The sequence below is a fragment of the Pteropus medius genome, unplaced genomic scaffold (genome assembly GCF_902729225.1).
Source record: "Pteropus medius unplaced genomic scaffold, Ma_sr-lr_union100, whole genome shotgun sequence".
Lineage (NCBI taxonomy): Eukaryota > Metazoa > Chordata > Mammalia > Chiroptera > Pteropodidae > Pteropus > Pteropus medius.
Window position 1 is genome coordinate 10,579,387 of NW_024350319.1, and position 15,307 is coordinate 10,594,693.

Below are 15,307 nucleotides of genomic sequence, written 5' to 3' on the forward strand. Positions count from 1 at the left end.
CAGTGAGTCAGGTGCTCCTTGCTGAGCAGCGCCTCAACTCACACTGGAGGCAACTGGCCTCAGTTCCTGGCGTGGCCTTTTGAGGCAACTATAAGCACAGTATCTGTAGAGTGCTTGCTGAATCTTAACAGGTGGCCTCAGAGGGGGAGAAGCATGGGCTAAATTTGCCCTGCAGATGAACCCCTCTCATGACTGTGCCACTGGACACCTAAGTCACAAATCCATACTAATAAGACCAGGAGACTTAGGAGCTTTGCTTAGTACATAGAAACAGACACAGAAAGACAGCCAAAATGGGAAGACAAAGAAGCAGAAAACGTATGACAGAACAGAACAGAGATCCAGATATAATGGAGTCAAGTAATCTAACAGATGCAGAGTTCAAAACACTGGTTATAAAGATGCTCAATGAACTTTTGGGAAATTTCAGTGAGAACTTCGACAAAGAGATAAAAAACATAAAAATGGAAATGGAAATTATAAAAGAGAACTAGTCTGAAATGAAGAACACATTACCTTAAATGAGAAGTATATTAAATGAAATAAACAAAAGAATAAACAGAGTGAATAAAGAAAAGGATCAAATACCCTGTCTAGAGGACAGGAAAGCCAAGGACACACAATCAGAATGGCAAAAGATAAGATGCCAAGACAATAAAAATAATTTAAGGAGAATATGGGACACTATTAAGTGTCCAAATATCCGTCTGATCGGCGTAATTGAAGAAAATCAAGATGTTGAACAGCTGTTTGAAGAAATAATGATGGAAAACTTCCCTAACCTGGTGAAGGAAATGGACATAAATCCCCAGGAAGATCAGAGAATTCCAAAACTCAGGGATCCAAAGAGGCCCACACCAAGACACATCATAATTTAAATGCCAAAGGTTAAACAGAAAGAAATAATATAAAAAGCAGCAAGAGAAAAACAGAGAGTTACTTATAAGAGAACATCCATAATTCTGGCAGCTGACTTCTCAAAAGAAACTATGCAGGACAGAAGGGCTTGGCAATAAATATTCGATAGGATGAAGACCCAGGATCTACAACCAAGAATAATTTATCCAGCAAAGCTATCCTTTAGAATTGAAGGACAAATAAAAAGCTTCCCAGACAAAAATAAGCTAAAGGAATTTATCACCACCAAGCCAGTATTACAGGAAATGTTCGAGGGACTTCTTTAAGAAGAAAAAACATGTTTCAAAAATAGGAATAAAGAATGGTAACAACTACATTCCTATCAATAAGTACCACAAATGGAAAAGAATTAAGTGCTCCAACCAAAAGATAGAGTGGTTGAATGGATAAGAAAACAAGACCCCTACATATGCTGCCTACAAGAGACTCACTTCAGGTTAAAAGACTAAAAGGAAGAGAATGGAAAGAGATATTGCTCTGATGGACCTAGAAGGTATTTAAGTCAGACAGAGAAAGATAAACACTATATGATTTCACTTATATGTGGAATCTAAGGAATAAAAAGAACAAACTAATCAAAATCAGACTCACGAATATAGTGGACAATTTGGTGACAGAGAGAGGGGAGGGAGGTTGGGGGGCTGGGAGAAAGAGGTGAAGGGTTAAAAAGTACAAATCAGTGGCTGATAGATGGTCACGGGGATGGGGAGCATAGCATAGAGAATGCAGTTAGCATTAATACATTGGCTAGGTGGAGGGTCAGGGGAGGGAGGGAGAAACTGGGGGGAACCATTTTACAAACTATATAGAGATGTCTAACCAATGTACTGTAACGTGAAACTAATTAAAATAAATTTTAAAAATGAATAAAGAACGGCAATAACTACTTATCTATCAACAAGTAGTTCAAATGAAAAAAAAAAATGCTCCAGTCAAAAGATAGAGTGGCTGAATGGATAAGAAAACAAGACACTTAGAGGCTGCCTACAATTCACTTCAGATTAAAAGACACACAAATGGAAAGTAAAGGGATCTTTCAGGATGGACCTAGAGGGTACTGTGCTGAGTGGAATAAGTCAGATAAAGACAAATGTCATATGATTTCACATACATGTGGAATCTAATGAACAAAAACAAACAAACAAACAGAAACGACCTCATAGGTACAGAGAACATTTTGATGGTTACCAGATGGAAAGGGGGTTGGGGGTTAGAGAAAAAGGGGGAAAGGATTAAGAAATAAAATTGGTAGTTAGAAAATAGTCATGGAGATGGAAAGTATAGCATATGGAATAGAGTCAATAATATTGTAATAACTACAGTGTCAAAAGGGGCACTAGATTTAATGGGGTGATCCTTTGTGAGTTATATAGATGTCTAATCACTACGTTGTATACCTGAAACTAATATAATATTGTGTGCCGACTATAACTGAAAAATAAAATAATACTTAAAAGATGAAGGCAAAATAAAGACTTCTTTAGACATACAAAACCTGAAGGAACAGCAGCATATATGTACTATAAAACCTTCTTCTGTTGATAAACATTCACTTTGTTTCCATAATCTGTCATGAAAAATATCCCTGTAAATATAACCTTATATGGGCCATTTTGTAAGAATAGATTTTGCAAGATTACGTTCCAAAAATACTCAACAACTTTCATTTCCATTAATAATATAAGGGAATACCATTTTCTGCACAGCAACACCATTTTCTCTACTAGCAATAGGCACTGGTTTTTACTTTTGTCATTTGATGGATATATTGCTATATTTCACTAGTACTTTAACTTACATTAGTTGACAATCAGTGAGTTTGAGTATCTTTTCATGAATTCGATGGCCTCCTAGATTTGCTCTTTCATTAACTGCCTCTTTAAATATTTTGTCCCTTTTACTAATGAGGTTGATAGCTCTTCTTGTAAAATTAATCCTGCCTTCTAAATTGCAAATATTTTTTTGGAAATTTACTATTTGTTTATTAAGTATTTAATTTTTAATTTTGGTAAAATATATAACATGAATTTATCATCTTAACCAATTTTAAGTGTACAGTCCAGTAGCATTAAGTATATTCACACTGTTGTGTAACCAATCTCCAGAACTCTTTTCATCTTCTAAAATTAAAGCTCTAACAGCAACTCTCCATTCTTCCTCCCACTACCCTCTAGCAACCAGCATCCTACTTTCTGTCTCCATGAATTTTACTAGTCTTGGTACCTCTTAAGTGGAATTACATACAGTAAGTCCTTTTGTGACTGGCTTGTTTTACTTAGCATAATGTCCTCAAGGGTCATTCATTGTAGCATGTCAGAACTTCCTTCCTTTTCCTAGTTGAAATAGCATTCAATTGTATGTATATACCACAATTAGTTTATTCATTTATCCATCACAGGACACTTAGGCTGCTTTTACATTTGGCTATTGTGAATAATGCTACTATGAACATGGCTGTACAACTATCTCCTCAGGTCCTGGCTTTCAATTCTTTGGGTTTATACCTAGAAATGATACTGCTGAATCATATGGTAACTCCATTTTTAATTTCTTGAGGAATCGCCATACTATATACACATACACTACCAGCCATAACGGCTCCACAATTTTAGATTCCTACTTCAATACATAAGAATTCCAATTTCTTAACATCCTAACACTTATTTTTGTGTTCTTTTCTGATAGGCACCATCCTAATTGATATAAGTTGGTATCTCAGTGTGGTTTTGATTTTCTTTTCTCTAATTAGAAATATTAAGCATCTCTTCATGTGCTTGTTAGCCATTTATTTATATATCTTCTTTAAAGAAATGTCTATTTAAGTCCTTTCTCTTTTCTTTTTTAATCAGGCTATTTGCTTTTTTGTTGTTGATTCGGAGGAGTCCTTTATTTTCCGTACATTTAACTCCTTATCTCACACATGATTTGCAAATATTTTCTCCCATTCCATAGGTTGCCTTTTCACTATGTTGATTATGTCCTTTCATGCAGAGAAATCTGATGCAGTCCAACTTATCTATTTACTTTTGTTGCCTGTGCTTTTGGGTCATGGCCAAGAAATCACTACCAATTCCAATATTACAAAGTTTTCTCCCTGTATTTTCTTCTAAGAGTTTTAGTTCTTATGGTTAGGCTTTTGATCCATTTGCGTCAATTTTTGCATGTGGTGTAAGATAAGGGTCCACCTTCATACTTTTGCCCAATACCTTTTGTTGATAAGACTATTTTCCCCCATTGAATGGTCTTGGCACTCTTGTCAAAAAACATTTGACCATATATGCAGGGATCATCGCTAGGCTCTCTACACTATACCATTCATCTACATGTCCATGTCAATGCCAATACTGTTATTAACTTTCTTATGGTATCGTCTATCATTAAAGGTTTTTCTTTTAACTTTTATAAAATCAAACGCCTTTTATTTTATAATAGCTTCTGAGTTTCTCATATTTTACACAGCTAAAGCTGTAGAAGAACCTTAAATCTTTTTTACAAGGCTTTAATCCATCTGGAGTTTGACAGGAACCCAGTTTTTCTTCCAGATGGGCAGACAGTTGTACCAGCACCACTTATTACATAATCAACCCATTTGCCACTGAACTATAATACTATCTTTACCCTTTATTAAATTTGCACATATTTCTGAATTCTCTACTTTGCTCTGCTCATCTGTCTATGCCAATACCATATTAATCTGATCACAAGGGCTATATCGAATATTTTGATAACTGTAAGAAATTTTTCTTTCGCTATTCCTTTTCAGTCTCCATTGCTATTCTGAGTACACTGGCAAACAGTCTTACTTCTCATTTTCCAATATTAATAACAATAACTTAATTTTGTTTTAATGCATTTACTAGAACCTCTAACGCGACTTTAAATATAAAAGTGATCATGATCATCCATACTAGGATCCTTATTTTAATGGTTTTGCCACTTACGACATTTGCTATAATTTCCTTCTATTCTTAATTTACTTAGTTTTTTTAATTAGAAATGGTCTTGATAAACTTTATCAAATGCCTTCTCAGCAGCTTACTATATTCTCTGCTTCATTTGTTGATATAAGCTATTAACAGATTTAATACTAATGATCCTTGCATCCGTGGTAGAAGCATAAAAATATAGTCTTGAAGGTTATACTCTGCATGTTGCCTCAGAGTAAAGAAATGGGAACTAGAGAAAGATTAAAATAAGATCTCTTTGTTCTGCTATTAATTTTCTGGTGACTAAAACAACATTTTAATGAGAATCTGTGCAAACAAAAGCTAACAATTTGTACCAGTATTCCCTACAATTAAATGCAACACTCAAAATAGAAGGCCCTTAATATTCTAGTTACCTGGTTTTACTCAGTTAATTCTCTCTGGTTAACAAAATCATTCTTTTATTCCTTCTTTTGATAAAAGACTTATTGAGAGTAAGGTATTCAGATACAGGAGGGTAAGACATCAAGGTTTCTTAGCTACTTCAATTTCTTCTCAAAGTGTACACCAAAAGAAGGCATGCATGCTTTCATTCTGGTCTGATAGTATCTTCAGGGGAGATAGGTACTAGACATTGGAAAAGATGGTCAGCATATGTGAAAATGCTATTTGTTCAGTCTACAAATGTAGATTCTACAAAACTCACTCCTCTAAATATTTGTCATTCACAGGTTGGGAATCACTAAGGAACACACAAGAAAATTCAAGCATTGCATGAAAGGTAAGGTGTTATATAATTTGACCTCAATTTGTCTTTACCTTTATAATCTTTTATCTGGCAATTTTTTCCTCTATCTACCTTAACAGGACTGCTTTAATTTTCTCAGCCGTAATGATGGTAATAATAGACACTGAAAAAATTTCCAGAACGAAATTATTGCATTCATGCTCTATGATGCACACGTTTGAGGGGCTCAAGTGTCCATCTGCAAATTTGAAATTGCTTCTGAAGATATTACTTTTAAGAGAGGGAAGGAATAGCTTAGCAACACAATCTCCAAGTTTCACACTTGAAAGTCTAACCCTGCTATCCTAATAACAGAGGAGCAGATATTCAAATTTTAATATTGGAAAAGCACAGGGACCTGTTATTAATATTTGTTACACATCAGGATATAGTTGGTAACCTAATGAGAACCTTTTAATATTGAGAAACTGCCTGCATTCCACTGGACAGTCTATTCCAAAAAATAAAGGTATTTATAGAGTCAGATCCATACAAATGAGAGAAAAAATTGCCAGGAGAAATTGTAGCTAATTTAATAGTGATACAATTCAGAAGGAGGTCTGTACTTACAAGTATTCAATATTTTTAACAAAAATCTTGATAAAGACACAGAAGGCAAGCCAATGAAATCTAATTATAAAATCATAAAAAATAAGTTTTTAAAGAAAAAATAAACTAGAAAAATGAGCTAAAATTAACAAGGATGGATGTAATATTCTATATTGGGATTCAAAGAATCTACTGTCTAAAGTGAGGCCAAAAAAAGTGTTTCAGGTATTGACAGTCTAGATACTAGGAGATATATGTAATAGTGCAATTCTTAGTCGATTTTTCAATAGAACACATTTCAGAATAAAAAACAAGTAGCCAGTCTTACTATACTCATAAACTAAGTAGATTATCTGAAATATTTTATTTATGAAGAATATCAAAGCCACAGAATAAGAATGCCTTCCATAAAAGGCCTTAAAATAATTTGAAAGCTATATAGGACAACACTGTGGCCAAAAGCAAAGTTTCTCGAGCAAGGATACTTGGGTTCAAGTCCAAGCTCCGCCATGTGCTCAGTTTGTGACTAGGTTTAAGTTACTTCTCTGAGTCCTAATTCCCTCATCTATAAAACTGAGATAATTACAAATATCTACCTCACGGAGTTTTGGGGGATTATATATTATATATAAATGTTAACTATTAAGAGGAATAATTGAAAGTATGGATGCTTAGACAGCAAAAGGCAAAAATTAGAGTACTTGACAAATGTGTTCCTATTATTTGGACATACTAATCAAAGTAAGAGGGATCTTTTCTTTTTATGTAACTTTTTTGAAAAAGTTAAAAATAGCAAATCCAATCAACGGTGAAGATTTTCAACGATTAAGAGCTATCCAAAAATGGAAGGTTGAACCTTTGAAAGTAGGATGTTCCCCCTCACTCTTACACACACAGACTGGATGACCAACAGTCACAGGCGGTGTTTCAAAGGAAAGCATTTTGCACTAAAAAGTCAATTTTAAGATTCTCTGATTACAGAAAAAAAAAAAAATTGATTTGTCTATCAGTAGTTTCAACCACTACTGTTCCACCACTACAACTAATCTGCCTAGCCTGAGCGTACCATTTTAAATATTAGGCTTTAGAATTATTTTAATTGCAAAAATACAGTACTATAATAAGCTTATGGCTAATTTTTCCATATTTACTGTAGAAGAAAACTGCTACCCCAAATAGCAAGCCAAAAAAACTGATGAAGTATCAGTGGAAAAGGGCACAATAACAAGAAGAAAAGTTAATTTCATTTTTAAATCAATCCATAATACATATTCATGAGGAATTTTAACCTATGAAATCTACTGATGAGTACTTAAATAACTGTTTCTTGTTCTTTAAATATTCTGATAAACACAAACTCCCTTAAACCTTCATGCAGATCTCACAGTTCTTTAAATCCTCCCCTAATCATTCTTAATTTTCATTCAAATCATAACACATGGAAAAATTTAGTAGTAATTTTCTAATTTCCCTCTCCCTAGAAAGATGTCTCTTTGACACTGAACAATCTAATTAGTGAGAATGCCTTACTAAATCTATTAAGAGAACTATATAATCTCCTGATTTCTCTATTGGCAATCTATCTGTTCTAGAATCTATTTTTAACACTGCCACAATAAATGATCCAAAATACTAACTCCAATCTGGCAACCTCACTCTAAATAAACTCCTTTGAGATTTGTGAACATTAATTAGCATTTCCAATAAAGAAAAAAAATCCAATAATGACAAAGTAGTCAACTGTAGCCTTAACTGGTTGAAATAATTGTGACAAACACTTAGAGAAGAGGAGAAGAGAAGGAGAAAAAGGAAACTGAGAGGGAGGAAGAGAAAGGGAGAACAAGAGTAAATTAATATGGCAGAGTTGTAATAGAGGCTCAAACCAACTGATGGTAATTTTCACCCTAAATCACTTTTGAGTAAGATGAAGGGGTGATTAAATAATAGTACATCAGCATTACTAGGAAAGTCTTTAAAACTATTTATGCAGACCATGTAAAAACATGGAAAAGCAAGTGCAACCACCATCTTCAAATGAGAACCACTCTAAGAATTTTTCTCAATTTTTTTTGTTTACTAGAATACTGGTGATTATTTAAAGATAAAAATTTATTCATCTAAATAATGCTTCTACTAAAAATATTAGAAATTCCTGTTTCAGGATTTTATAAATTGTTAAAAACTACAGAAAATGGTCTTACTTTATGTCACGTTCAGTTTCATATTTTCACCATTATTACATACCATACTTTAGGACTGTGCTAGACCCTGGGAATACGGAGACTAATTTAACAAAGGCTTACAATCAAGTATGAGCCAAACACTATAAATTTAGTGGGGGTGGCAGCACTGTTCAAATCTCCACCTTACTATCTCCCTCTTGAGACTGATCATCTACACTCAACTTTATCAACTCTTCAACAGCATGCAGCTCATTCTGCATTCATGTTGATCATATATCTCTGCTGATCAAATACCTTCAATGAAGTCTTTCATCATTTGCCTTTGTCATTTCCTATTACTAACTTATACAAACCATAACATTATCAAAGTATTCTACTGATCTTTTCTCAGATGTAACTTCCCAGGAACCTAACCTGTTCGTTTTAGAAATGCCCTACAATATTTGCCTGCTAAAAACTTTTCATGGCTCACTCAACTCAAATACCATCTCTACCAAGACCCAATCACAAATGTCTCCCTCCTCCAAATTCCTGATTTATAGTACTTATAAGGCACTTATTATAGTTGTGTTCAAAAACAAACAAACAAACAAAAAAACCTCCCCTACTTGACTGCAAGCTTGACTGACTATAAGTTCTTTGAAGGCAGAAATTGTGTTTTCATTCTCTTTATTTTCCAAAGGGCTGGTAGACTTACAAGGATATATACCTCTTTAGCCTTCTAAAGTAACTTTTTAAAGGGACATTTATTTTGATATATGCATTGTTTCTTAAATATTAGTTTTCTTAATACATACACTATATTGTACAAAATTCATACTCCTTTTTATAGACAATTCAATATTGTACACATCTTGGACTCTTTGGAACGATCCCATTTATCAAAATGCTCCTGCAAACACATGCAGACTTAAAAAAAAAAGTTTAAAAACACTTAAAAAAAGCTGTTACTTAGTACTTTCTTTTTTAGAAATGACTATATTTCATATTCCTCACCAAAAATCTTTCACCATTTATATACTTCAATTTCTTGCAGAGTGCACAGTCTGTCATATGTCATAGTTCACAGTGCTCCAATATCTATCTAAATTCCAATTTATATCAAAGGTTACTTCGGCAAGATTATTTCAGGCTTTAAGAAAATTCTGATCTTTTACACAATCTCAAAATGCTTCTGTCATGGGAAAAGACTTTACTTATTGGCATTCCTAACTCAGAGGATTGGCATGAAGATCAAGTAAGACTCAATGTGAAAGGTCAATAAAAATTCTAACGGCAATAAATAAATGTAAGAATTATCTCAACTCAAAATTTCAAATATTTAAAAGAAACTATTTACTACAATCTAATACCATTAATTTTCACATGTTATTTACTTATTGGTAGGCTATAAAGAGTTCGCTAAAGACAAAAAAGTGAAAGTTGGCTATAAACCAAATCAAAACTAAGAAGCAATCTTACATAGACTATCTCTCTTGCAAACGGCAGTAAGTCAAATATTTTATCCCTGGAATATGTTTTTGTACTGTCCTTTTTTTTTTAATCCTACAAAAGTAAATGACATAATATAAAGACCCTGGCATAGTGTAACTTACAATTTTTCTTAAAATTAGCATTGTCTTTAAATAAGATTCCTACTTTTGCCCTTATTTATATTAATAGTATGAATTCACTAACAATTTTTGTACTGTTCAGGCTCGCCAACAATATTTGTTTGTACAGGTTCAAAGTCAATAGCCTATTATCTGATTTGGTCATAACTTTGCAGATAATACAACTGTCTCAACCAGAAATGTAACTAGGACAACCTTATTATTTTTTGAAACAGGTTTTCTTAAAAGAAAATAATAATTAAAACTAAAAAGTTCTATAATTCTATATATCTATTAAGCAAGAAGTCTAGAGATCTTTGTGGTAAAATTCATCTTCAGTTTCAAGCCTATACTCCTGCCAGAATTTTCCCTTCTGGACCAATTTTCCAGCCTAATACTAATTATATGGGAATGTAAACCCTAAACATAGTTAAGTGGAATGCAAAATACCCAGAAGAATGTCATCCAACAGCTCAACTTGCACCCTGTAAATATTCAAATCTAGAGCGTTTTGTAGTTGGTAAATATGTTAAGAGTGAAGGTTTGGGACACAACACTCTGAAAATTTAACCCAAACAAAAGCTGCAGATGGACAGACCATAAGAGGTAACGTCTGAAACAGTATGGGATCAAACATTGGTCGAAGAAAAATTCCAGGGACGATGACGCCCAGGTTTTCCCGTTCATAACAAAACTAACGGGGCCTCGGGGCGGCACGAATGGGTACCAGCACCCCGACTACGCCGCAAAGCGAAACCAGGACCCAGGAGCCAGCGAACTGCGGGGTTTTCTCTGCGCCCACCGTGAGGGGCCGGAAAGCAGGAACGGGGAGACCTCCAGAAAAGGAGTGAAGCCTCTCTCGGAGACTCGCTTCACCACCCTTGCCTCCCGCTTCCCAATGGAGCGGCCCCTGGGGACCTTTATCTACGATTGACTCGCGACCTCCGCCGACCCCTGCCGAGGCGGCCACGAAATCATCCCTGCAATGCTGAGCACTGAGGCCTTCTAGCCCGCGCGCCCACTCCCATCCCATACTAGAAAAAGAGGCCGACGCAGCGGCTGCAGCTCCCAGCGCGCGGGAGCAAGAACCGAGACCAGCTCCGAGCGGCAGGCGAGACGCCCTTCGGCCCCGCGCCCCTCCCAGCAGCGACGCGCTCACCTCCACGGCCTTCCCCACGGGCCCCGCCAGCGCGGCCATCAGTGGCTTACGGCCGCACCTCCACAAGCTCGTCTTTTCCTCTCCTGGCCTCGGAGAGGGGCGGAGTCGCGTCTGGACGGCCGGAAAACGGCTCAGCACCGCAGCCTGCGGGGTCCCCGCCTCCCGCACCCGCCACTTCCCGCAGCAGCTGCGGCCCCTTCCGGTGTTTCCGCGGCCGCCCCAGGCGTCTCGGGCGTCGCGGGAGGGCGGGGAGGGGCGGGGCTGTGAGACGCGCCCGCCCCGCAGCTGGGGTGTGGCCGCGGAGTCCCAGCCCAGGTAAGGAGACCCAGGCTTGCCCTCACCTCCGAATTTGTTAGTGATACAGGGACCGCGTACCTGCAGAGCACTTTCAGGCTTTGAGCACTTTTCTTTTTTACACGTGTTACCCCCCTCTTCTACTGTCACATTACGACGATTGGCAGGTCTTGACGCGATGCATAACAGAATCTGCATTACCTGTGGCGACTGAAGAGCCTCAGGTTACTGACCTTGTACAGAGAAATATTAGACAACTCAATTCAACACTGCTTTCCCTCCTCTCCTCTTTCTTCCAACTTCTTAGGACCTAGATTCTCTGAAAGTAATTGTATTTCCTTTTCCACATTTGTAAAGTAGAACTTCATCTCTCGCATTTTCCCCTAGGCCAAAATCAAGAATATCAAATCAAATATTTATTGAAACCTTAGTATCTGCTTGGTGCCTAGAGCATTGGAAGAGACCTGCCTTCTAATTTATGTAATTGTTAAAATTCATTCAAATGATCGATATGCAAAAAGTAAAAACAGTTAAATTAATAAAAATTATTGTTAAAATTGCCAGTTTCAATCTGTTCGATTACCTCTTTTTGGTCTCCAAAATGGGAGTATGTGGCCAAAAGTTATGCAAGAGGCGCACTCTCCATCAGAAACAAATAGGTTCCTTTGTTTACTAAAAACATGTATCGATTGGTACTTTTAAGCCTCCTGTATTTGATAAATATTGTGATAACCAATTTCTTACCCATAAAGGTGATTTTTAAAAAAGAAAAGAAAAGAAACAAGTAGAAAATGCAGGAGCTTCTATTTCTAATTTATGGTAAGAATGGAAGAAATGAACCTTTGCCAACATTCCATGTAGGAATTGACACCAAGACCTCAGTTTGCACCACAAATGGTTACCTAACCTAGGTTCACTGAGCAAAAATGGAAGTTTCACAATTTGAAGGGTGCACCACTCCTCTCTTTATTTTCAGCATATTTCAAAATATTGCAGTTTTCATGTTACAGGATGTCAGACAATGTGGTTAATTTTTATTTTAAAAATCAAATATCTAAATGTTTTAAATGTTTATACTCTGTAAAGAGATAAGAGAATGATCATGAATATCGTTTGTTCTCTGATGTCTTATGGCAAAGTACTATCTGACTTAAAGGAGAGTTTTACAGGTTTATATGAAAAAAAAGTCAAGTGTTTTAAAATTTCTGACCTTTGCTGTGTTAACAAGTGGCTCTCAGCAATATGCTAACTACAAACTTTTTTAATGTATAAATTTAACCTATGTCCTCAAAGTAAAAGTGATGTTTTAGAAATGAGTGAGACAGTAAGAAAGAATCCTGTGCAGTGAAAAGAGCATTCCGAAGGTTTGATACTGTTTCATTATTAAGTAATTTTGCTGCCAAAAATTATGTGTCACCTATAAAAACTCATCTTTGCATCAAAAGACACTATAAAAAATTGAGAAGTCAAGTCAGCAATTAAGAAAAAATATTTATAATGTGTATAACTGATAGAGAGCTTTTACATATACATATATATCAACAGATCGATAAGACAACCAAATAGATGGAAAGGCAAAAGTCATTGCTTCAGAAATTCCTGCACTGGATTGAAAACATATCAGACGTGTTCTGTTATTGCTGTGTTCAAGAATTTAGTCCAACCTCGAAGTCCTCCCACCAGCCTGCTTGGTAATCAAGGTCTTTTAGGGCTTATCTTTTCTTCAGATGTTCTAGGGCACAAAGAAGACAAACGATGTGACTGCTCAAGGCAGGTGTGGTCATGCCAAGATGAAAGCAGGCAAGTGCCTCCCAGGTGGACACCAGGTCAAGTCCTTGCTGTGGACCAGTCTTCATGAAGCAAATGCACTCTGACAATGTAGTATATATCTCACTTTTAACTTCCATGGATTCCCACCCTCCATGCCCACCCTGAGGCATTTGCATTTATCCTTTTATCCCTTAATCCAGAATCTGTAATTCCTTACTTTCCTTCAAATAATATCTAGATAGGCTATAAGGAAGATTGTTATCATTAGGAAATCAATCTGTCAATTCCTCTAACAGAGAAGAGAAACTATTCATTTCATGGCTTAGGTAGACAGCCAACTGAATCATACTGATGCTGGAATAGAACTCTACAGATGCCATTTGTATTGAATACGATGTGAATTGTTGGCCTAGGAATCGTGCATCAGGCCAGGTATTGAAGGCTCTCTTAATGCAGAGGCAGGGGTGGGGGTGGGGGTGGGGGATGAGAAGAAGGAAGAAAAGAAGTAGGGATAAGATACGAAGGAGGACAATTGAATGGTCATATCAAAACAAATACCTTCTCATTTTTGCAAATGAGTAATGGCAAGTAAAAAATAGCAATACAAAAACATACAGTTTGATGTTCATGTACCCAAGACAGAATAAGCCTTAGCAAATGCTGTTCCCTTGGTCAAATACACTTTTACCAGATACCCGAAACTCCTATCCCTTATTCACCTGCTAACTACTATCTAGATATTCTCTGTTTAAAGTAGCACTCTTCATCCTACTATTTCTCATTTTTGTTTCCTTTAGAAAATTTATTACAAATTTTAATTATTTTAAGATTTTTATGCGTACTTAATTTTTTGCCTATCTCTTCTGAACTGTAAGCTCAGTAAGAGCAGTGAGTAATTCTATCTTATTTACAATATTCTCAAAGCCTACCATTGAAGAACTCAAGTATTTGTTGTTTCTCCACTAGAGATGGTGAATATTTGCCCCATAGCAGATATTTGGCAATATCCCTGAGAAAGACTGGAGGAAGAAAGATTTAATCACATTCCTTTGCATTAACATGTCAGGAGAGTCCAAAACATCTTTAGCACCACTGTTGAGAAACCCTGATTTAAACTGAGGCTTTCTGGTTTTGGTTATAAGTGACAGAAACCGATTTAAACTGTTATTCCTAATTTGATTAACAAGCTGGATTTTGTAAGAGACAAGCAGAAAATGGTTTTATTCTTTCTCATTATCACCTCTGGGAATCTCTGAGGATCCCTCTCTCCTCCCAGGACAAAATCTTATATAAAGCCTTTAGCATTTCTCAAGTAATTAAAAAGTCCTCCAGTCGTTTTCTAGTACTGAACAAATAGTCTTTTTTTTTTCTGGTATTAAAAAATCCTGTCTAGTACAAATGTCAAAAATTCCAGACTCATACAGTTAAAAAATTCTCTGCTATTCCCTCCCTACTACTCCTGCCATCCTTACCCCTGGCCTTGTTCTACTTTCTCCCTGGTTTTTCAACTCTGGGGATCCCTCCAGGACTGTGAAAGACAGGGATAGAAAGAATCTTTCTTGACTCGAACAGTTTTACCCTGATGTCAGTGCCTCTGGGGATAGCTGAGGTCTGAACTGACCCTTTATCTCATGGACTGTCTTTGCTTATGGACTGTTGGGGAACTCTCACCTAGCAGCATCCATAGTCTTTATCCACTGGATGCCAGTAGCACCCCCTCCCAGTGGTGATAAACAAAAATATCTCTATACATTAGCAAATGTCCCACCCCACCTCTACCCCCACCGAGGCAAAATTATCCCCAATTGAGAGTCACTGCTCTAGTTTAGGCTGGTGCTTCTCATTTTTCAGATTATTAGATTAGATCATTCAGAAAATGTTAATACACTGAGATTAACACACAAGAATGGTCACAATTAGAATTTTCCAGCAGGAATCACTATCTGGGCATGCCTGTAAGCCCATCACTGAAGCACATCCGAGAGGTGGGGCATAGCACTTGAGATACTCTTAGGCAAAAAAGGGGACTCCAGGGAAGGATAGCTAGAACCAGGGACTCAAACATTACCAGGACTCTCATGATTTCTTCATCATTCGTTTTTGAAATTGCCATTTTACAGTGTTCTCCA

At 36.4% G+C, this 15,307-nt stretch overlaps 1 protein-coding gene across 2 annotated transcripts in view; it reads right to left on the reverse strand.

The window, feature by feature from the left end:
* Nucleotides 1-11,325, reverse strand: part of USP33 (ubiquitin specific peptidase 33) — a 44,225-nt gene extending 32,900 nt beyond the window's left edge. The window contains exon 1 of one of the 2 annotated variants that reach the window (XM_039838627.1): nt 11,115-11,325. In XM_039838627.1, the coding sequence (XP_039694561.1) occupies nt 11,115-11,153 (39 nt within the window). In that variant the 5' untranslated portion in view covers nt 11,154-11,325. The remainder of the gene's footprint in view (nt 1-11,114) is intronic. The other variant, XM_039838628.1, reaches the window with a different exon arrangement.
* Nucleotides 11,326-15,307: the final 3,982 nt, after the last annotated feature.